Genomic DNA, 23363 nt, shown 5'->3' with positions numbered 1-23363 from the left:
CGAAGGATTGGCCTTGTGGCTTGAAAAGGCTGGGGCCGTAAAGCTTTAAAATAAAAAATAAATAAAAAAAACCTTGAAGGATATATGAGTAAAATTAGAGTTTACTCTAATTTTCTCTCACAAAGAAAAAAGTGTTCTTTCGAATAGTAAATGTAAATTCCCTAAAAATAGATATAAAATGTATTGCAAAATGTTAAATAGATTTTAATTCTCAGATGATTTCAAAACATCGAATAGGCCACGGTGGCCAGCAAAATCCTTTAGAGGTAAAGTTATGGTGAGACGATAGCTTTCATAAACGGTCTGATCCATAACATATCATGGTGTTTTTTAGATTTGTTTGATAAAAATTGTAAAAATTTTTGAGCCCTATGGAAGATGTTATTATGAAAGCAACATAACAATAAATCCTTAGTCGGTTCGATCCAACACTACAATATCGAATAAAGAATCACGTCCTAAAGGAAAGCAGTAATTCAGTACAGAAATAAATAACCTAAAAAAATTAAAAAACAACATTTATAAGGCTGTGCCAATTTGTTGCAGGAATTGACTAGGATTAAAAAAATTATCAAATGTTAAAAATAAAGGATATAAACGATTTTCTGTAAAAGTTCGAAGTTGAGAAAAAAAATGAAACTTTAAAAGAATCAATGATCTAAAACAACGAAATTCAAAAACGGATGTTTCTTAATTTATATAAATTCATGAAATTATTAAAATCCTATTTCAATTCTGTTTGTGTTTATTATCATTATAAAATATAATAGTTTTTTACATGTGGACAAAATATGTTTTGAATTTTGAGATTAGATGTTAGGTGATTTAAAAAAAAAATAATAATAAGCGAGTTTTAAAATCAATAATATCTATGAATTCACATAAAAAAGATTCAATCTGTTAATAATGGTTTTACGTTAAGGTATCAATACAAAAATAAGAGATATTTATTTTCTTCTAACCCTCCGTATAGTGTGACCAAAATAGACTTTTATAGACTTCTTGGTGCTCCCCAAGAAGTCTTTTGAACACAAAAATAATTTTTAAACGTATTTTTTGATTTTTTTTGGGATTATGATCGTCGAGAAAGACATAGGTTTCACCAATTTTGAATTCTTACATTTTTTCTAATAAATTTTTTTTTGGTGGTCGGATTGACCTCAAATTTTTACACAATCTTATTTGATAACCAAGGAACTTATTTCCAAAAGCTTGGCTCTAAATCTTTAAGAACTAATGCGCAATAATTCGAAATATAGCTCTGGGGTCGGTCACTTACCCCTCATAGTATACGGAGGCTTTAAATATATTTTTTAGTTTATATCTCTATAAAAATTGATTTCGTTTATATATTTTACTCCGCAAAAAAGCTTTTAATATTTTTATATGAAAAAAGGACTTAAAAATTGAAGCCACCAATGAGGGCGTGAACGCCATATGAAACTAACAGACGCTTACTCCTATTTTTCATTGGAGGCTTAATTTTTATTCTGACAATTCAAAATCGCAACTTAAGTCTGTCTTGTTAAATTAGAGTGTTGGAAAATAATGGTCAGTAACTTAGGTACTATAAAAGTGAAGAAACCCTATTCAATCCCAAGATCAATAAAACGTAATATAAGCTAAAAGTGCCATATTCATTATTTTAATCAAATTTACAATTGAAAAAGTAAAAAAGATCAAACAGATTTACCTAACCACCAACACACTGCTATTTTATGAACACACCCGTAGGCATACATCTTTCCCATAAGCGAGATTGTAATAATTGGAGGAATATTTGGAGGAAAAATTAATTTTGTATGACGAGAAGCTTGTAGTAATTTGTAAATGTTATTTATTTGTTTCCTAAAATCTTGTTATCTGTGTAAATGTCTTTAGAACGAGAAGAAAAAAAATTTAGTTACAGAGAAAAAATAAAGTAAAGTATGTTTTCCCTTCTAAATAACAATTCAATTTATAATGGAAAAAAGAAAAAAAATAAAGAGAGTATAGAGATTAATCAATACTTGTGTTCGTATTTTTTTTTTTTTTTTGATTTACAACGTTCTTTTTAATTTTTTCCTTAAATAATTCATTTTTTTATACATTTGAGAGAAATTTATCTACACATTTATTTTATTATTAAGTTTATTATATACCTATATTTTTCTTTCACCAAGGAATACTTTTATAAATTTCCGTTATTTATATCTGTGTATTTTTAGCCTTTATACAGATATTCGTTCTATATTTTATTTATTATACTTTTTATACGAATTCATTCTCTCGTGTAATAAAAATAAAGATTTTTATGGTACTTTTGAAAGTAAAGTTCAAGACAAAATAACAAAATCATAAATTCATTATTTGCTCCAACTTAAACCAACAATTTTTTGCTCCAAAATGAACAAAAAAGGTTCCTTTTTTTATTGTACAAAAAAGAGATCTTGAAGAGAAAACGAAAACTAATTTAAATTTTTAATGAAATGAGTTTTTTGTGAGGAATTAACACGAAAAAAGATTGCTGAAGATGCTCTCAGAGATGTGAGACTTTTTATTTTGATAAAAGAAGAAATAAACATGACTGAATAAGAGTGTCGAGTCTAGAAGCTATAAAAATTAAATTATTTACTAGAACAGAAATAGATAACTTTTTAAGGAACTAATAAATTATAATAATAAAAGAGAAAAAAATTTGCATATAAAAAAAATGTTTTGTAATTTAATTATTCTCATCATCGTTCAAAATTTTAAATGATTATTCGTGATTCTTTCTCTGTTCTTTTTTTTTAATAAAATTATGTATTTTGCATATTTGTGGAAATTACTTTTCTTGCTTAATTATGTTATACTATATAATTTTCTTTTTTTTAATCTCTTTATAATTATAGTATATTTAATTAAACTTTTATGTGCTCACGAATTCTTGGACATTACTTTTCTTCCTTTTTTTTATACACTTTTTGATCTTTGTTTTTATTCTCTGATTTTTTTTTCTCTACTTGGTTCTATGTTCCCAATAACTTTCTTTGTTCTAAAACCCTCGATGCCTTGATGGAGGTATAATTCAAGAGAAATTCATCGTTTTTAGTGTTTTTTGTTTATCAACCACTATTTTTGCCTCATTACATTTTACAATAAAACTATAAATAAACAGGTCGTACTCACACAGGGTGCGTTTCATTCATCTCAAAAAGAACCTGAGCTATAGTCCGGCTCGATTCAACGTTGCTCAGTGCTACACCTGCCAAATGGGGTTCATAGTATCGAAGCATTCTGTAAAGAAACGCCAAAAAAATAAGGAAATGAATATTAAAAATCAATCACAAACAATAAAATAAATGTATGGAAAATTTTTCAAACGCATTTTCTGAAAGGACCATATGTTTTAGATCATGGTGGTAAATATAAAAAAATTTCTTATAATTTTATGAATTAAATGGTTTCAAAATTTGGCTTGATCGCAATTTATTAGAGTTTAGGTTATTTTCAATTAATGCAAGGGTTGATATAAAAATAAAACTTTGTTTTTACAATCTATTAACATTTTGGAAATTATCAGAAATGTTAGGAGAAAAATGCTTTTTATTTTTTTTTGTATTTTGGGCCCTTTGGACTATTGAGAAAAAAGTTTCAAATGACAATAATAATATGTGATATGTTGTATGTTTTTGTCTCGGCAGTCTATATAAACTTTATAGTTTAAGACTGGGCTTTGGGTGTAAGGTAAGGGGGTTACAAACAAAAAAAAAACAGATTTACCCAGTAGGAAAGGTATTCATGAGTTATGATCGCTGGTATACAAGAACATTCATTATCAATCAGCACTATAATATCTTTTAGTGAAATAATAAAACTTAATATACAATGCTATAGCATATAACAGTAAAATTAGCTTATCCCCCAAAAGAATCATCAAGCATAAGTCAAAAATATAATCAAACAAATGGAGTCAAACTTACCGTTTTGCAGATCCACTGTAATTAACTAAATTTCTGAGAATCAATGAGGCTGTCAGTCGGATGCTTTTTGTCACTGGCCCTTCATTGTCATCCTGAGGCAGAAATAATAAATATATACTAGGTATTGGGTGGTATTCTAGGATAGAGACACCTTTCAAGATCAAGATAAAAATCAAAATAAAGACCAAGACTGCCGGTATTCTACTTTACGACGAATTATCCAGAAAAGTAAAATCAAAATTTGCGTTATCCTACTTGTCAGTTTCTTGGTTTCAGCTTCGCGCCAAGAAAACTTTAGCGATATCTCTTTCTAACGCATGATTTTTTATATTGCGCTTTCTCGTTCACTCTCGGATGACAATTGAACGAAAAAACACTTTATGGGAATTTCTTCCTTATGACCATTACATGCAGGAGCCTTGATTGTATAATCTCGGCTATTATTCCCAGGCATTATTGCTCCGGGAATGCAATGTAGGTATATTGTCAGAGAGTTGCTTTCTGCCTCCAGATTATGATAATTTGGTGGTAACTGTACCCACAAAGATGTGTATGCTACTGAAAAATTTTGAATTTTTCGTAGGAATCATGGTCACTTCTTCTTGCAATTGATGGAGTGACCTTCGGATTAGGGATCTCATCCCAGGATTGTCATATCCTGGACAATCCTAGGATGCTGGTGCAAAAATGTTTGTTTTTCGCCGGAATTGTGGTCACTTCTCATTGGTAATGATAAAGTGACCTCCGGATTGGGGATCTCATCCCAGGATTGTCACATCCTGGAGAATCCTGGGATGCTAGTGCAAAATTGTGGGTTTTTCGCCGGATTTATGGTCACTCCTGATTGGTAATGATGAAGTGACCTCCGGATTGAGGATCTCATTCCAGGATTATCAAGCCCTTGATAATCCTGGGATGCTGGTGCAAAATTGTGTTTTTTTCGCCAGAGTAGTGATCACTCCAACATTACTAATGGGAAGTGACCATAAATCCGGCGAAAAACCCACAATTTTGCACCAGCATACCTTAATTGTCTAGGACTTGATAATCCTGAGATGAGATCCTCAATGTGGAGGTCACTCCATCATTACCAATCAGGAATGACCACAATTCCGGCGAAAAACTCACAATTTTACACCAGCATCCCAGGATTGTCCAGGATGTGACAATCCTGGGATGAGATCCCCAATCCGGAGGTCACTTTATCATAACAAAGGAGAAGTGACCATAAATCCGGCGAAAAACCCACAATTTTGCACCAGCATACCTTAATTGTCTAGGACTTGATAATCCTGAGATGAGATCCTCAATGTGGAGGTCACTCCATCATTACCAATCAGGAATGACCACAATTCCGGCGAAAAACTCACAATTTTACACCAGCATCCCAGGATTGTCCAGGATGTGACAATCCTGGGATGAGATCCCCAATCCGGAAGTCACTTTATCATTACCAATGAGAAGTGACCACAATTCCGGCGAAAAACAAACATTTTTGCACCAGCATCCCAGGATTGTCCAGGATATGACAATCCTGGGATGAGATCCCCAATCCGGACGTCACTCCATCAATAGCAAGATGGAGTGAACACAAATCCGGCAAAAACTCGTCATTTTGCATCTGCATCCCCTATTTGTCAAGAGTTTTCATATCTCCCATAGCGAATTTACTTTGCCTTTACCTAATTTAAAAACCAAGTTTTCAGGCAACCTCTGAACAGTCTTGGAATTTCACATAAATCCAAGACATTTTACGTTATAATAAGACCGTAAATCTCTATCGTAGAATACAGAATCTTGGAATATTTTTATCCAAGCCTCTTTTGACAACTCATTTTGTAAATCTTGATTTTGATTTTGATTCGTATCTCAGAATACTAAAAGTCTTGGAAGTTGTATGGAGAAACAAGATTTTTTGGTTATGGTTCGACCGTAAATCTCTATCTTAGAATACCAAATCTTGAAATATTTTGAATTTCCAAGATTATCCTGAAAATTTCTTGGAATTTTAAAGTAGAATACCAAATCTTGGTTTTTTTCTTTATTTTGATCTTTATATTTATCTTAGAATACCGCCAATTGGTATTCTTTTCTTTATTTTTATTTGCTTCTTTTAGTACTTACTAATCGCTCCCTCGTTCGGACAAATTCCAACGAATGGTGGCGTTTGATTGCCTGTATGGCTGCACTTCCCGCTATATTGGGAGGGTACGCCGAGGTTAAAGAACCTGATGATGAGGTTGACAAAGCTGGTGATGCACTACCACCGTCACCACTACTTGTAGCTGCCGATGAGCCTGAATTGGGACTTCCTGTATTTCTTATAAGTGTCACAGGATGTGCCTGATGTGTAGCACTACTTTGAGTTCCACTAGCTAATCGTTTTTGCGCTGCTGCTTGCATAGCCTGATAAATATAATAATGTTTAATATTATATATATATTATATAATATTATAATGTGTAGAGTTTCTATAATAAAAAAAACAAAGAAAAATCAATGAAACCTACATCCTTGTTGCAGTGGCGATCAATGAGATGTGTCATGAGAGAAAATCGTTTTCTGGGTACGTTGTCACAGAGATTTGGACCCGGACCCCATTGGCAGTAGATTTCTGCCGTGGAATCCAAACCGTTAGGGCAATGTACGTTGCACGCGTGCGTTATTACATCGTTTAGTGATCTATACTTCTTTCGAGGACATCCACGCCATTCACAAACAAGCCACCAATTGGGATCAATCTCCTCGTCGATTTTCGATGGTGGAAGTGGTGTTGGGGTCTCTGTTTTAGGGACTGATGTAGTTGCTTGCGGTGTCGGAGATGGTCCCTTAGATCCCTGTTGCGGCGAAGGGGATTTCGGAGGATTGTTTTGAGGATTTTGAGGTGCATTTTGTGGCAAAGGATTCATTTTAACTTGCATCAGAGCCGGAGGTGTCGTTGACTTTGCCGGATTTTCCACTTCACTTACTACCTTACTCCCACTGGTCACAATGTTATTGCTCTTTAATGGGATATTCATTGTGGGTGTGGGTGGTGCTATGGAATTTACCACTGTCGTTATCGGCTGTTGTTGGGCACTTACAATAATCTGCTGTGCTGTCTTCTTCTCCACAACCGTCGTAGATACAACGGCATTCGGTGATTGAGCATTTGCAATGACAGTATTAAGTGTTACACTAGATTGATTTGTAGGAGTATTTGTAATACTTGTGGTTGTACTATTGGGTAGTTGATTGACAATGACATGATGCTGTACCGGTCTTTGCATTTGCGTGACAACCATCTGCTGCCCTTGTTGTGTCATGATTATCTTCTGTGGCGTCCCGCTCATACTTCCCGTATTCGTCGCTGAAGCACTTGGCTGCTGAAGAATTATGATGGTTTTTGTTCCTGTTCCTGCACAAAGTATAATGCAATTTTATTAAAGAATATTTCCTATCAAAATAATTAGACTCACCTTGTTGCTGCGGCGATTGCGTAACTAAAAGCGTCTGTAGTGGATGTGATGGTTGAGGAGTTGCCACTACGTATGTCTGTCCTTGAGGATTTGTTGCCAGGACATATTGTGTCTGTGGTTGTGCTGTTAATTGAACCGGTTGAACTAATTGCCCTGTTTTCGTCAGTTGCAGCTGATTCGTCCCCCCAGTCGAGGGTTGCAGTATCACAGGAACAGTTTGATAGCCCGATTCCGTCTTTATTGTAGCTGTTGTTTGTGACCCCAAACTCGCTGCTCCAGTCTGTGATAAAATCATTTGTGGCTGTGTTCCTGACATGATAATTTGTCGTTGCATTGGCACGGGAACTGTAATCATTTGCTTTTGTGTCCCCGTTTGAATATCCCCCGTCGTTGTGACTACTTTCTTTTCCACAATCACTGTTTTCGGGGTTTGTACTCTGACATCCTCCACCTCTGCCTGGGTCTGTTGTGGCTCCTCATCGAGATCCTCATCCTCTAATGCTGAAGCGGCCAATTCTGCAAATAATTTAGCCGCATTTGCAGATGGTGCTGCAGTTGCGGGTTCATCTTCTTCCTCATTTGAGTCAATTATAATCACTTCAGTGGATGGATTTGTTGAATTAGTAGTCGCTTTCTTGGGCGGTGATGACAATTCCTCACAGGAATCACACCCCACTGAATCCAGTCGCCTCTTCAGACTTTTCTCTGCGGCCCCACCATTTCCACCAAAAATTGGTGGGTCCAATGATTTTCTTTCTAGCAAATCCGCCAGCATTTTATTAGCACTCACAACCTGTGAGGTTTTATTTAGTGAATCCTTGGAACTATTCTCATCCTCCGTAGAGCATACGGAGCTTTGATTATTCTGCACAAGAACTCCCTCGAAGCTCGTGAGGGAATTCTCGGCGTCATCAGCAAATGCATTTTGATTCGTACTTGCTATGCTCGAAGCTATAGAATTATTTCCCGTCGAATTGGAATCATCGTCAATCTTCACTGTTGTATTAACAATTACTTGCCGTTGATTCGTCACACCACTAAGTGGTGCAAGAGGTGGTACAGGATCCCAATGATTTGACATCACATGATCCGTTTCCTGTGGTATTTTCTTCTCCAAGAAAACTGGTCCAGTAATCACATTGGTCGCAACTGGGGCCTTTACAATTTTGAAACAAAATTAATTTCAAAATCTCTTCTTTCTTTATCATATAGACATATATATAAAAAATGGTTGTACCTTAATTGTGACACTTGTCTTTATTGGCGTAGCATTGGGTATCTGATTGATTAATGGACTCGAAAGGGCTCCATTGCCAGTTTGTTTTTGCTGTGCCATCTCTTTTTGCTTCTGCATATGCTGTCGCTGTGCAACCTGCACCACAGAGAAGATGTTTAATTTTATATAATTAATATCCTCATTAGAAAAAACTTTATAGCATTATAGAGCACTCTATAAAATTATTATAATAACACGTTTAAACTACTACAAAAAATCTGTTATGTTTTATAAGTATTTAAGGGGACTATACAACATAGTATTTTTTTCTTATAGGAGAGTTCATTATTTGCAATTCATGTTAATTAAAGGTGAAGAGTAAATCAACTCCCACGAAAAAGCTCGGCCGATAGTGATAAAATTCGCTATGGACATAAATGAACTAATACAAGTTGCCAGCGCAAAATACGATTTCCCCGCCATCCCGTATTGTACCACGACATAAAAATACATTTTCCCGCTTTTTTTCACCCGGGAGGTGAACTTCCCCATATAAATGCATGGGAAAGTCCAAACATCACAACCTTTGACGAACAATGTTACGAATTTTATCTGTGTTTCTTTCACAAAGCTTTGTGTACCGAGCAAAATCGAAAGTAGTCAGATCGAGCTCAAACTTGGTATGAGCACGAATTACGGTCCCCACATTCCAAAAAAAAAAAAAACGATGCGGCAATAATTTTTTTCCCAGCAGCTTGTCCAGGCGTAGTTCAACGCTAATTTGTAAAAGAACGCTAATAGATAGAAACTTACGATCAACGGCAAAGTTTAAATATTGACTCTATTGACTAGAAGACATATAGAGGTCTGAAATTTTGATATAATGTAGGAGCCATTAATACCTTTTCAACGATTAGTCAATGTGGCCGTCACAATTTTTCATCGACAATCGACCATAACTCGAAAACTATAACTCGTTTGATCAACTCGGACTCAAATGAAAGCTCTCAACGAGTCCTTCGACTATCTAGAACAGTGAAAGTTTAAAAAGTAAGCGCTAGGGTGACTATTTTATTTATTTTTTTAATTTTTATCTAAAACAAAATTTTCGATTACAGTCAGGTATTAGTTAATATCGCATATGATGTACCTACTCTTCTCATCCATTAATAATAATGTGTGGAAAGAGTATATACTATATGACGCTAATCAATACATACATGACTGTCAAATTAAAATTATTAAAATTAAGAAAATCTATGGATTCGTTTCCGAGATATAAACTTCTGAATTTGGCATGTCATATCTCAAGATCTGCAAGTCCGATTTTAATCTAGTCAAGTGCAAATAAAAAGTTTTGTGAAACAACAAATGTATAGAACATTGTAACTTCAAGAAATGACCGTAAGAAGCGCTAAGGTAAAAAACAAAATTTTCGAACTTTATTTTTTTGAAAATGGCGACATATTTTTTTTTTATTTACGATATATTATACCGTTATAGCTGATTTCAAGACCTTTCAAACAAAAAAAAATTAAGAAATTCTATAGATCCGTTCCCGAGATATGACCTTCTTTTACCGAATTTACGAACATTTAAATTAAATTGCTGTTTAGTTTGCTCTCACAAAATCGGTAGGTACACTGAAAGAAACACAGCTCTCGTATACTTGGTCTCTTATTTGTACATTTTTTACTGTATATAGGTATCAGAAATTACTTTTCTTACACTGTGCTACAACATTCTCGTCTTATGAAATTATCATCCAAATAAATCTCTATAAATTTCTTTAGTCGTAAAACATAACAAAATTTAGTAATGTTAACGAGGAATTTTATTCACTTCAAGTCTATTAATTATGTAGGTTGTGCTTGTGGTTAATCTTTAAAAAAAAATAGCAACAAAACAAATCTGTTATGATAAAAATGATATTAAACTCAGCAAAAAGATACAATTTTATGCATGCCAATTAACACTCTCGTCATTTTAATTGTTGAGTAATTTCACATTTCCCCTAAAAAGAATCATGACACTGCAACTGTCGGTTTCTACCCTATCCTCTATTTTCTCTTACCATTGGATTTTATTTTAATTTTTAAACTATATATATTATCTTTTCATGATAAAGGGAACAAGCTAAAATTGAAAAGGAATATATATATAAAGGAAAATTTGTTAGTAAAATTGTTACCTGATGCAGATTCACATTCGGAGCAATCAAACAAGTAGAAACACTACTACCAGCGGTTTGGTCGTTAACGGGAGATGTTACCTTATTTGCCAAGAGACTCTTAATTAAACTACTGCTAGATGCGGCTGCTGATGATGCCAGAGAGACAGGCGCCACCGATGGTTGATTCGCATTATTTACTGGTTTAATAGTCGCACTATTGGCACTCTTCACTTGATGGCTCAATTGCGCTTGATTTCCACTCATCACAATTACATGATTTTCCGGATGTTGATGATTTATAATTTGTTGCGTTTTTTCTAGCGTTGGCTACAAAAAAAATAATAAGAGAAATAATATAATATTACAGGTACCTATATAGTATTTATAGCTCTCCATAGCCCTCCATAGTTTTTTTTTGTACTTTTGGGCATTATTTCAATAATATAACAATAATAATAATTAGCCAAAAATACTTCATATATGTATGTTCTAAATTTTTTCAATTAATGTCGCATGTGAAGGTCTGTTGGTAATCGTTAGTCCTGCTTGGCTGTATATTCCTAAATCACATAACCAAATCCTGCCCACTTTTATTTCGTTCCCTAAATGACTTGTAAGATTGGATTACATATTTAGAGTATATTATTCCAAATTAAAATATATTATTCCCAATCAAAAAAAAAAGCATAATTATTTTTTAAACCCAATCATATTCTTGAAATTAAAAAAATTACAACCTTTTGACACAATTTGTAATAGTTTTTTTCTTAATGATTACAATTAACATCGGTAACATTTGTCGCCAGCTCTTTGCGCGAATTAACGCTCCAAAATTTCACACAAAAATCAATCAACAGCGAACTTTTAAATGCATCTTGTAATTAATTGATTGATAAAAAAGTGTAATGGTCGTTGCTTACTGTCTTCTTATCAATAGAATTCTTTTTTTTCTTATTTAGCTGTGCTACTAAAATTGATCCTGGATGTTGTTGTTGAGTCACCGTCTGGGTATTAGTGGAATTCGTATCATCGCATCGGTCAAATCTCTTTTATATTGCATCTAAAGCTTTCTTTTCACATATAGGTTCATAGAAAATCGCGCATTCAACCCATCACCATAAAAATGTTCAATTAAAGAAAAGCTTTTAAATTGTTTTTGACGTGAACAACGTGAAACAATCAGTATAAGCCATAAATTAATTTTCACATACCACAACAATCCCTTTGTGAACTACAGGTAGTGGTTTGGTACGAATTTTGATGCCCTCGTAGCAGAATTGAGAACCATCTGGTGATAACTGATCCAATTTCACGGGATTTGGGCCGACACTACCGCCAAAAACTGAGCGAACACATCGTGGAAAATGCACAGGCGAGACAACACCACGTCGTCCGAGCTTTGAGCTTGCCGTAATATACATTTTGTACAGTTCCTGTTGCTCAATTCGTGTATTGAGATTGGGTGCGGGCTCAAATGTCGCACGTAACCACGCAAGGGCAAATTGTTCATTCTCCTGCGAGCGAAACAATGAAAAAGATACATTACTTACTATGAAAATGAGAAAAATGAATGAACCAGTTTATTCCAAATAGGGAGACATGCGGATTGTGATTTATAAATGATTTATAGAAATAGAAGTTTTGTCATTTAAAATTCTCACCTGTATTACTTGCTGTTGAGCATGTTTTGCTGAAACATTTGTTGTATTCTGTTGGGAAATTTGTGAATCTATAGAAGTGGGAGCTGCAGTACTGTTTACAGTTACAGCAGCTGCATTTGGGGTGCTAAGAACCATCTTTGGTGATACAGCAGACACAGCAATGGTGCTAGGAGTCACCTGGGTTGGCACGATGGCTTTAATAGGACTAATGTTGGCCACAAGGGGCGGAATTGACGTGCAGACTTCTGAAAATATATAACAATTCAAAGTATTAAATATTTTTATTTTATAGATTTCTATGTAAACTTACTTTGACCATCATCTTGACTTAGGGTATTTATAAATGAAGCCGATGAACTGGTACTCCCATAGTAACTGGATGTGTTACTACCCATTGAGCTACTATTGATAATATGGTGCGATGCAAGAGGGATATTTGCACTTCCGGAGACTGTTTCAACCACACGCATCATAATACAACCATCTGCCCCATAACTTTGAGCCTCAACCGTTACAAGGGACACAAGAGTATCCACAACCCCTCGCACTTGAACAATAGCATTACATGATCTTTCACCTAGGAGACTGAGGGCATAGATGCACTCGAGTGTATAGAGAAGAAGCATAATATCATTGAGGCAGAGGAAGAGGCACACCTGGCGATAGACCTTTTTATCCAGACACTTGTGCAGATGATCCTCATTTGAGGGTTTTTGGCATAACTTGTATAATACTTCGAGGCAGCTAATGATAACTCCGCGATCTTGACATTCCAACCCCTCTGTAATTGTTGACAGAAGGCATCGTGTTAGATCGTCAGTCGATGGGTCACAAAGATCCAATTCTAATGCTAAATTCCCCAAAATATCGAGACCCATGTGATGGAGATTACTCCAACGAACGTTTGCACTCATCACAAGGAAACGTATGAGCGTTCGGTTACGTGCCAGTACTGGCACATTGTCCTCAATAAAGCTCAAATTGCGAATTATAGTTGAAATTTGCGCTATTCGCTGTCCAATGTACTCATGCGTCCCCAAACCACGTCCTAAGCTTAAAAAACTAAGCTCCTCCATTTCTATCGCACAATCTTCATTTTCCGTGTACTGTTCTGTTTGCTGCCGTTGAAGATTTTTCGTAAAAATTTCTGCTGCACGCATCAACTTCTCATCGGATGATGTGAAGTAATCATCGAAAGATAGCTCCAATATTTGTGGCCGTTCCTGTAGACATTCACTCCAGAAATTTTGCAGAGAGTGCTTACGAATTTTGGAGTAATACTCCGTGAAAATATCCCTCATTGTGTCTGTGAAAGTAAAAAAAAAATTTAATTTGTCCTTCACAATTACAATAATTTTCTTTCTATTTATTATGCATTTACCCAAATTTTATAGAATTATTCATAAATTCACCTGATTTATACTAGAATAGTGACTTTTTGTTAACAAAAGAGAAAATGTACTGGTAAGCTGACCAAGCTTACGAGAGCAGTGTACCAATTTTGTGAGAGTAAACTAGAACGCGAATTAATTTCCATATGTGCAAAGTCGGGAAAAATAGAAAAGTCATACCCTAAGAAGACTTTAGAAAGCCATATCTCGAGAACGGATACATAGATTTTCATAATCTTTTTTTGTTCGAAAGATCTTGAAGTCAGCTATAACATATCGAAAAATGAAAAAAAAATTATGTCGCCATTTTCGAAAAATTCGAGTTCGAAATTTTCGAAAACTTTGTTTTTGACTTTAGCGCCTCTTGTGGCCATTTCTCGAAGTTGCAATGTTCTAGACATTTGTAGGGTTTCATGAAACCTTTAATTTGTGTTTGCCAACTTTGGAAGACTATATCTCGAGAACGGATTCATAGATTTTCTTCATTTTGGCATGGAGCTAGATAATATAGTCGGCTGCAACATATCAAAAAATGAAAAAAAAATTATGTCGCCCTTTTCGAGATATTCATCGAAAACTCATTGAAAATTTTATTTTCGATTTTTGGCCCCCTAGCGGTCACTTTTGAAACTTCGGATGTTCTAAAGAGTTGTAGGGTTTGTTGAGAGCTTTCATTCAAATGAATGAAATGCTCAAGCCCGAGTTGATCAAAATCGGTCAAGCGGTTTTCGAGTTATGGTCGATTTTCGATGAAAAATTGTGGCAGCCATATTGACTAAACGGCTTGACCGATTTTCAAAAATGAGTAATCGTTGGAAAGGTCTTGATGGCCCCTACAACATATCAAAATTTCAGATTTTAAGCTATTACTGGGGCTGAGATATAGGCAAAACAAAATGTTGTGGTTATTCAAAATGGCGAACGGAGGGGTAGGGGGCAAAATTTGACGTCATAACCGGACGTCTTCCAGTCGACTTTTAAACTTTGCCGTTTACCGCATGTCTCTTCTATCACCGTTTTCTTGCAATTTATGGTTGAACCACGGCAGACGGTCGGACGGCCGGAAAAAAATTTTTTGGCGCATACGTTTTTTGGAATGTGGGGACCCTAATTCGTGCTCATCCCCAAGTTTGAGCCCGATCTGACGACTTTCGATTTTGCTCGGTACACAAAAGCTGTGTCTGAAAGAAACACAGCTAAAACGAGGGCAGCCAACTATTTTATAAAGTAATTGTAATAATTTTGAAAACATTACATTAGGTTACATTATGATTCTTTTTGTTTTATATAAGGAAGCACAGTCGTCATGACAGGTTCAAAATTTAAAAGAGCACGAACTAAGGAAAATAAAAATAATAGTATATAGGTATGTTCCAAAACTCTTTAGGACGATCAGTCGACCAGGTGCCCATTTATTTATATGTATAAGATATTTTTCTCATATGTAATGCAATTATGTAGTTGAATATAAGTTACTGTTTTACATCAATTGCCACACTCTCTACCGTTGCAGTTGTGGTTTGGTGGGTTTGGTGTATTTTTTTGTAATTACATTACATACAAAAAAAAATATGTAGCAAAGAAGAATACTCACAGTGCTGAAAGAGTCCTGCATGTGCCAGAAGGATATCGATGAGCTTAGGGCAGCGATCGATTTTGAGCGTGTGCTTACCCTCGTTGGACATCAGGGTACATACATTGATGGCAAAATCCTGTTCATTGGGGAGTGGTGATATCAGAGATAGGAACAACTTGTCATATTCTGAATTTTTATACAAGTCCGTTGAGAGTTTGTGCTGAGCCCTTTGAGAATCTATTTTATCAAAAGAAAGAGTAGATTTTGGATGAAAAAACTTCTCAACAGTAAGAAAGTATATTTAAGAAAACCCCTAAGTTAATTTCTCTTGTTAGTCCGGGAAGTTTTCCGGAAAACAAAAAAAAATTAGAAATAGTTTTTGTTGCAATAAAAATGCGTGTGATGAGATATTACTTTTAAAAATGATTATGAAAGAGTGCATACAGACCTGATATAGTATGTTGATGGTAGTTATAGTTGGCAGGAACATTGTGAAGTAGCCTGGCGTTCCATCGCTTGTGTCTATTTTCATCTTCTTCATCGTCTGCCCTCTCTGGTTCTTCTCCATGAAAATGTAGCTTCTCATACCGATCAAGGTATCTCAGATAGATATATTTAATGGCCACAGGGGCATTTACAATGAAATTGGAAAAGCCCACCTCCTCGAGCACTTCGTCCCAGTCATTCCGTTGATTGACCTACAATGTAAAAATACGTTAAATTGCCTGCCATTTTTCATTCCGAAAGTAAGTTTACCTTTAGCCAACCACCGCGGCTTGTTACTTCCGTGTACAATTTGTACAAATCAACTTCCTTCCCGCTTATCTTTGGGAATCTGGAGAATGGCGTCCTACACAGCAAAAAATGTGAGGTTATGATAAAATCAATTAGATCCTTTCCACCATGGGGTATTTTAATAATGTCTGGAACATTTCACATTCCCTAGAGTTATAATATAGGTATAAGTCTTACCCTTTACTCTCATGAAAATTCTGTAAATCCTTCACGAAATCCCGCTTCACTCTCTCTTCATCACCAGACTTCACCTCATTACCCTTTGTTGTAATCTTCTCACTCTTACTGGTGGCATTGCTCTTGGAATTATCATCACCATTCGTCAACTGTGGTAAGCCCGGTTGGTTTGTCTCCGTAATTGTCATTTTATTTCAAAGAATTTGAGGTAAAAATTACAAAATATCCATCGACATCTTCTTCGCGGAACACACACCCAGCAGAAAAACGATACATGACGCATCCCTTACCGAACCTTGATTCAATTATAACAATGTCATATAAAATCATTATGTACTCCTTACTTTTTCGCTTTTTACTTTTAAAGTTATAAAAAAATCAAATGCAATTTTTGTCCGTATTTAAGAAAAGCTTATATTAATTTTATATTATTTTTATTAATTTCTTATTTTTTAACTTAAAATGTCCTACAATGAAAACAAAAGCATATAACGCGTATAGTATAATAGCATAGAAAATCATTTTATAGCACCACCTAATGCGGCGTGACAGATGTGAAAACAATAATATAAAAGATGACAACGCCTGTGTTTGTTTGGTGTTAAATATGTGAGAAAAACAAAGAAAATTGTGCAGAAATTGTGCTAAAAAGGTACACAAATTGTTTTAAGTATTGCTGACTATTATTATGTTTTTTTTTTGTTAAAGGTACCACGAAATGGTAAATACTGCAACTTTCTGTGTTCTCTTGGTGTTTCTGGGGCACCATTTGTGTTTCTCGAGAGCCGAGGATGATTACGAAGAAGGTTATTGCGCCCCGTATAATGGCAAGGTGTGCAAATCATTCATTGGAAGTCGACAGGTGTGGTACAGCCGTGAGGATCCCACGGGAGGTTGGGAGAATGAGAAAATTACTTCTGGACTGTGGGAGGAGATGATCTCTGAACTCCCACTAATCTGTCGGGCAGCTGCAGAGAAACTCCTTTGTGCCTATGCATTCCCACAGTGTGTGGTTGAAGATGGGGCTACGATGAAACTTCCCCTGTGTTATGAGGACTGTGTTGCTACACATTTGCAATTTTGCTACAATGATTGGGTTCTCATTGAGGAGAAGAAACTTAAAAAGATCTTTTACAAATCTCGTGGGCACTTTAGGCTGCCACAGTGTGAGGAGCTCCCTAAGTTTGAAAGAGATACAAAGCCTCTTACCTGCTCATACGTGGGACTTACTGAGATGAACATAAATGAAATCACTTGTAAGTTTTAAGTTATTTTATTATGAGTCTGTAGATAAATTAGATTAATTTATATTCTATAACTAAGAAAGAATCACACAGATATAAGCAGTGGCACATCATCCTGCAATAATGAAAAACCAATTTTGATTTGTATTGTATTTCAATGATTTCAATCCACCATAATTTAATTGGTGTTCCACTGTGTTGCAAACACCAAGTATTGTAATCGTCGAAAAATCTGATATCCTCAGATAATGCTCAAACTTGGTATGAGAACGTTTCAGACAATTTACATTTTTATGCATCAAATTACTGAATTGCACAAAAAAATTAATTTTGCCTACTAATACTGCTCAGAAACCAAATGACAACGCATAATCAACTTCAACACGTTGTAAGACACCAACTTTTATGACTTATGATAGACTTTTTTCTCGTGTCATCTGTATTTTTTTTATTAAAAAAAATTCTAATTGTAATAAATTCATATAATTAAAATTTAAAGACAAAAAACGTATAAATTAATATTTTGCCCCTGAATGAACTGAAAATGCATTTTCCCGTTTAGTTAGAGAGAAATCGTCTGAGACAAAGTTGTAGCCTGGGAAATTTCCTATAAGATAGTCGTCATGGAAAAACTTAAATATTTTCAGGGAAATCAGGAGAATGTTTCTCCCAAAAAATTATTTTTTTGCCCTATGTCCCCCTATATGTGGAAGAATTTTGTGTTACTCACATAAAATAATACAATGCCTGGAATGTTCGTTATGGTTTCTGTGCAGTGAAGAAACTTCGTTCATTGACCACTTGATAAAATTTTCAAGATTAGTTCCAAGCAATTCATATTATTAACCCTTTAAGAGCGGTGGTTTTAGTAGAAGACCAAAATGCAAATGAAATTTTTTTTAATTATTGTTTAATTACTATTAACTATTATTGTTTTCTTGCATTTTAATATTTTTGCAGATGATTGTCGCATGGGAAATGGTCGACACTACTTAGGCACTATAAATGTAACACAGACGGGAATACCTTGTCAAAATTGGGATTCTCAATCACCTCATACGCACATTCAACCTCCGAATGTTTTTCCAGAAGTAAGAAATGCCGAGAATTTTTGTCGGAATGCTGGTGGAAGTGAACCATATCCGTGGTGCTACACCAGTGATCCATCAACGAGGTGGGCGTACTGCGAAGTTCCTCTATGCCGTAAGTGCCTACACATATAATGAGAAACACATTTCATTTTCAATTGCAATATAAAAATTCAAATTTTAATATCAATCTTCTTTAGCTAATTCTACTGATGATTTCACCGGAATCGATTCATCACAGATCTCAATGGAAACTTTTTTTACACCATCAATGATCTTTTTGCTATCTGGAATTGGATTTATTGGAATTGTCATTCTTCACTTGCTTGTGTTACTAGCTTATCGAATCATTAAGCATAAGCACAATCGCCAAAGTAGTGGAGCTAGTGGGTACAATCCAGCAGCCACGCATGAGTCACAGAATATTGATCTCAATAAATTACCAAGCAATTCAGCATATCATCAAACAAGTGCTCAACTGAATCCAATCTTGGAGAAGTTGGAATATCCACGAAATAATATTATCTATATCAAAGACTTAGGTCAGGGAGCTTTTGGAAGGGTTTTTCAAGCTAAAGCCCCTGGGTTGATAGCTGGAGAAGAGTTCACGCTAGTAGCAGTAAAGATGCTTAAAGATGACGCAAGTCAGGATCTTCAAGTAGATTTTGAGCGTGAAGCATGCCTCCTGGCAGAATTTGATCATCCAAACATTGTAAAATTGCTGGGTGTTTGTGCTCTGGGTCGTCCCATGTGTCTCTTATTTGAGTATATGGCACGAGGAGATCTAAATGAATTCCTACGTGCATGCTCCCCTTACGTACTTCAGGCACGCATGGAGACAGCAAAGACAGAGCTGAGCCTCGGTGATCTCTTAAATATTGCCCAGCAAATTGCAGCTGGAATGGTTTACTTATCCGAAAGAAAATTCGTCCATAGGGACCTTGCGACGCGAAATTGTCTAATAGATGATCATATGGTTGTCAAAATTGCAGACTTTGGGCTATCGCATAAAATCTACCTGCAAGATTACTACAAAGGTAGCGAAAACGATGCAATCCCCATTCGTTGGATGCCACTTGAGAGCATTCTCTATAATAAATACACAGTTGAATCAGACGTATGGGCTTTTGGGGTGTGCTTATGGGAGATTTTCTCATTTGCCCTTCAACCCTATTACGGTATGACTCACGAGGAAGTAGTGAAGTACGTTAAAGAGGGGAATATGCTTGCGTGTCCAGAAAACACCCCACTTTCTGTGTATAACCTCATGAGGAAGTGTTGGAGTAAAAAAACAAGTGATAGACCCAGTTTTCATTTTCTTTATCAATCCTTAGAGCAAATACGGGCGGATTATGAAAACAAAACAATTCGCTAATATAAAAAAACATGTGCAACCATCCCTCTAACAAGCTATATTAATTTAGTTCTTTTATTTAATTTATTTCACTTCCACTTTTGTATTGGTATAGGATAAAATTCTTTAAACATTATATTGATCCTATATTAGGAAATCTTATTTTTTAAAATTATTTATTACAAAAAAGTTTTCTGTAATATAAAGATTTTCTTCATCATTGACCAAAAATATTTAGGCACCTTTTGTAACTGAAAATTTTATATTTTACTAGTCAACCCGAGTCCCCAATCACGAGTGAGCGAATTGCATTTGAAGCAGCTGTTAATTTTCAAAATAAAAAAAATCCCGTTATCTCTGACCCTTCAGCAGGTAGAAAATGAGGAAAAAAACATTTTATTTTGTGAGAGCGCTATGTTAGGGGAGGGTGCGGAATCCCATGTCACGTTTGCAACTTGTATTGACCCCCTCTGCCCCTATACTGAATTTTATTAAGATCGGCCCAGCCGTTTCGGGAGAGTTCATGTGCCACAGACAAACAAACAAATAAACTTTTCAGCTTTCATTATAATAACAGAAAGACTCCGTGAATATTGAATGTAAAAAAAATTAAATCATTTTTGGCAGAGATATTAAATTCTTTATTAAAATAAGCAGGTATACCACCCGTAGGGGAAGACGGGGTAATTTGGCCACTTTGGCAAAGTCATTAATGGGAATATCTCAAGTATGGTAAATGCTAGAAAATCCATTTCTCCACAGTTTATACTCCCCATAGAGATAATCAATTGTACCAAGTTTGAGGAAAATCCGATCATTGGATTTTCTTTTGTTTAAGAAAAATCATTTTTTCGCATTTTCAAGTGCTTTTGGCATTTTGGAAATTCGTCATTTTCGAAAAATTTTTAACACTTAAAAATTAACTTTTAAGCCATTAAGGGTCATTGATCCATCATAAACACGATAGTGACATCCATTTTCCGATATCTCAAACAGATTTTCCTGTGGAAATGGTTTTATCCGGAAAATTGGAGTGGGGTAATTTGGCCACTTGAGTTTTTCCGGCACATTTTCCGACGCACATTTAAGATATTTATTGTGGTTGTGCCTTTTAATGTTTTCTTACAGATTATAAGCAAAGTAGGATAAAAAATTTTATCTAAAAAAAGAAATTTACGATAATTTGAAAAATAGCCTTTTTTAGACTTTGCCCGTTTATGGTTCAGAAAATGTTAAAGTTTGAGGCTCTGTTAAATATTTTTATCTGGCAAATTACTGGAAATGAATCTTAGATAAATATCCTATCTTCCAAAAAAATAATCGAAAAAATAAAATTTTTTTATTGTCCAAAAATTTTCATGTTTAATAATCTGTGCGCCAAAGTGTCCAAATTACCCGTGCTCGGGGTAATTTGGACACTAAGCTAAGGGTCCAGGAGAATGGAAAATTCACCCATTTCTCATCGAGATAGAGAAAAGTGTTGTATGGGGAAGTTGTAGGCCGGAAAATTTCCTACAAAATAGGGCTATTTGGTTTTCTTCATACTACCATACTTGCTTGATATATCCCAAAAATCGCCAAAGTGGCCAAATTACCCCGTCCTCCCCTACTAATGTAAAGTTCTAATTGATTAAAAAATTATAGAAAATAACTCTTTGATTTCTAGAAGCGGTATGTGCTTTTGACAAAAAATAATTCAAATCCGATCTTACATGGGTATACCGTACATTCAAAGGAACAATCGGTACACGCATTAGCTTGTAGAAAATCCAGAATAAAAAATAGAATAAGAATTCGTCAGAGACTTCTTATTTGGCATCATTGTGCTCACTCTTGATTTTCACAAGTGATCACAGTTTAAAATGGAAAGTCATTTCTTATTCTTCTTTGATTGTATACAAGATTGCGTGTGTCTCAATTGTTTGATTGAGAGTTTTATTAATATAATATAATATATTATTAATATTAATATAATACTTCAGCACCCATGATATTAATGAAATAAAATTTGTCTCTGAAAAGTATTATATGTATGTAATCGAAAAGGACCATAAATCTTGATATAAGATATACTTATAAATATCTGTATAGAATGGCGCATGATTTTAAGGAAACGAAATATATATAATTCTTATCAGGGATTCCACTAAAGTTATAAACAAAAAAACTAAATTAAAAAAAAATTTAAATCAGTTTGAACGCATGCTAATACCACTCAGGAATCATTTTGATTAGCATAGAAAAAATTTCCAGTAATTTTCATCTAAAATCATTCTCACATTGGTTATAAGATGAATCTCATTATCATACCTAGTCATACCTAGTTATTCTCTGAACAAAATGTTTTATTATATAATAAGACAAAATGAAACAATAATAAAGAATGCCAAAACATGAACATATATACATGAACAAGAAGGTTTACTTATCTTTATTAAAAAAAAAGGAGATTAAGGAATAAATATAAAGCTGAGGCTTCATTTTTACGCGATATCAACTTATGCAATGTAATTTTAATGATTTCTTTTTTTTAATAAAATAAACTGTAAATTAGAATATTGAGTAAATTTTCCAAGATAAAAATTTTGAAGATTTCAAAATAGATTTGAATGAAAGAAAAAAAAACATTTAATAAGGGCGTGACTTGTATTCTATAGGTATGAAAATTACTTTTGAGAGAAAAAGACGTTGTGTCGCTGTTGTATTCAGTGTATGTATATTATTCCACCGAAAGTTAATATTTAAATTTATGATAATCCCTTTATTAAGCTATATTTATAAACTTATTTATCACTTTACTAAATACGGTCGTCCTTTACAAATTAAATACATTTTATGTATTTATGTATGTAACCCTTTGAAGTCTTTAAAGAAATTAAAGAAAAAAAATCATGATTGAAATAAAAAACAGAATAAGATTTGTATCCTCTTAGTTTTTTTTTGTAAATGTAACTAACTGAAATAAAAAATGCAATTTGTGTGTAAAAAAAAATGATCGAATCTCTTAATAAAGCATCAAATTTAGATAGTGAAAAAATATATTTTTTATTTCATTTGATATTGAACAGGTTTTGCCTTGACATTATAAGGAAATTTTTAGATCCAGTAGCGGTAGGTGGATGGGTAAATGTAGTTGTAGGTGTTGGGAATGTAGGTTCTCAGAGGCAGGTTGTAGTGGTTATAGACTGTTAAAAAAAATTTCAATATCATTTTTAACATACAATTGTAAGATTGAAAATAATGCAGAATACTCACTGTATGGACGTGTATAGTATGCGTAGGCGAAA

The 23363-nt window shown here is 34.5% G+C and overlaps 2 protein-coding genes and 1 long non-coding RNA gene across 5 annotated transcripts; 2 read left to right on the top strand and 1 right to left on the bottom strand.

Moving 5' to 3' along the window:
• Nucleotides 1-2112: 2112 nt before the first annotated feature.
• LOC129793339 (AT-rich interactive domain-containing protein 2) lies at nt 2113-16664 on the bottom strand. Of its 2 annotated transcripts, none has more exons than XM_055833231.1 (14): nt 16391-16664; nt 16175-16268; nt 15867-16116; nt 15437-15655; nt 12762-13757; nt 12452-12696; nt 12002-12304; nt 10809-11117; nt 8639-8773; nt 7402-8557; nt 6454-7340; nt 6069-6350; nt 3945-4036; nt 2113-3258 (listed from the first exon to the last, which is right to left on the bottom strand). In XM_055833231.1, the coding sequence occupies exons 1-14, from the start codon at nt 16576-16578 to the stop codon at nt 3147-3149; spliced, it is 5268 nt and encodes a 1755-aa protein (XP_055689206.1). In that variant the 5' UTR covers nt 16579-16664; the 3' UTR covers nt 2113-3146. The 2 variants fall into 2 exon arrangements, with proteins under 2 accessions (XP_055689206.1, XP_055689207.1); XM_055833232.1 differs by having other exon boundaries at nt 10890-11117.
• LOC129793441 (uncharacterized) lies at nt 11519-12444 on the top strand. Of its 2 annotated transcripts, XR_008750911.1 has the most exons (3): nt 11519-11667; nt 11750-11874; nt 12028-12444. It is a non-coding gene; the product is annotated as an uncharacterized LOC129793441 (long non-coding RNA). The 2 variants fall into 2 exon arrangements; XR_008750910.1 differs by having other exon boundaries at nt 11519-11874.
• A 154-nt stretch (nt 16665-16818) lies between the features above and the next one.
• LOC129793359 (tyrosine-protein kinase transmembrane receptor Ror2) lies at nt 16819-23000 on the top strand. Its single transcript, XM_055833306.1, has 4 exons — nt 16819-17042; nt 17099-17646; nt 18595-18837; nt 18923-23000. The coding sequence occupies exons 2-4, from the start codon at nt 17109-17111 to the stop codon at nt 20095-20097; spliced, it is 1956 nt and encodes a 651-aa protein (XP_055689281.1). The 5' UTR covers nt 16819-17042; nt 17099-17108; the 3' UTR covers nt 20098-23000.
• Nucleotides 23001-23363: the final 363 nt, after the last annotated feature.

Source organism: Lutzomyia longipalpis, chromosome 3 (assembly GCF_024334085.1).
Source record: "Lutzomyia longipalpis isolate SR_M1_2022 chromosome 3, ASM2433408v1".
Classification (NCBI taxonomy): domain Eukaryota; kingdom Metazoa; phylum Arthropoda; class Insecta; order Diptera; family Psychodidae; genus Lutzomyia; species Lutzomyia longipalpis.
Note: the sequence above shows the minus strand (reverse complement) of the source record. Positions and strands in the feature narration are given on the sequence as shown.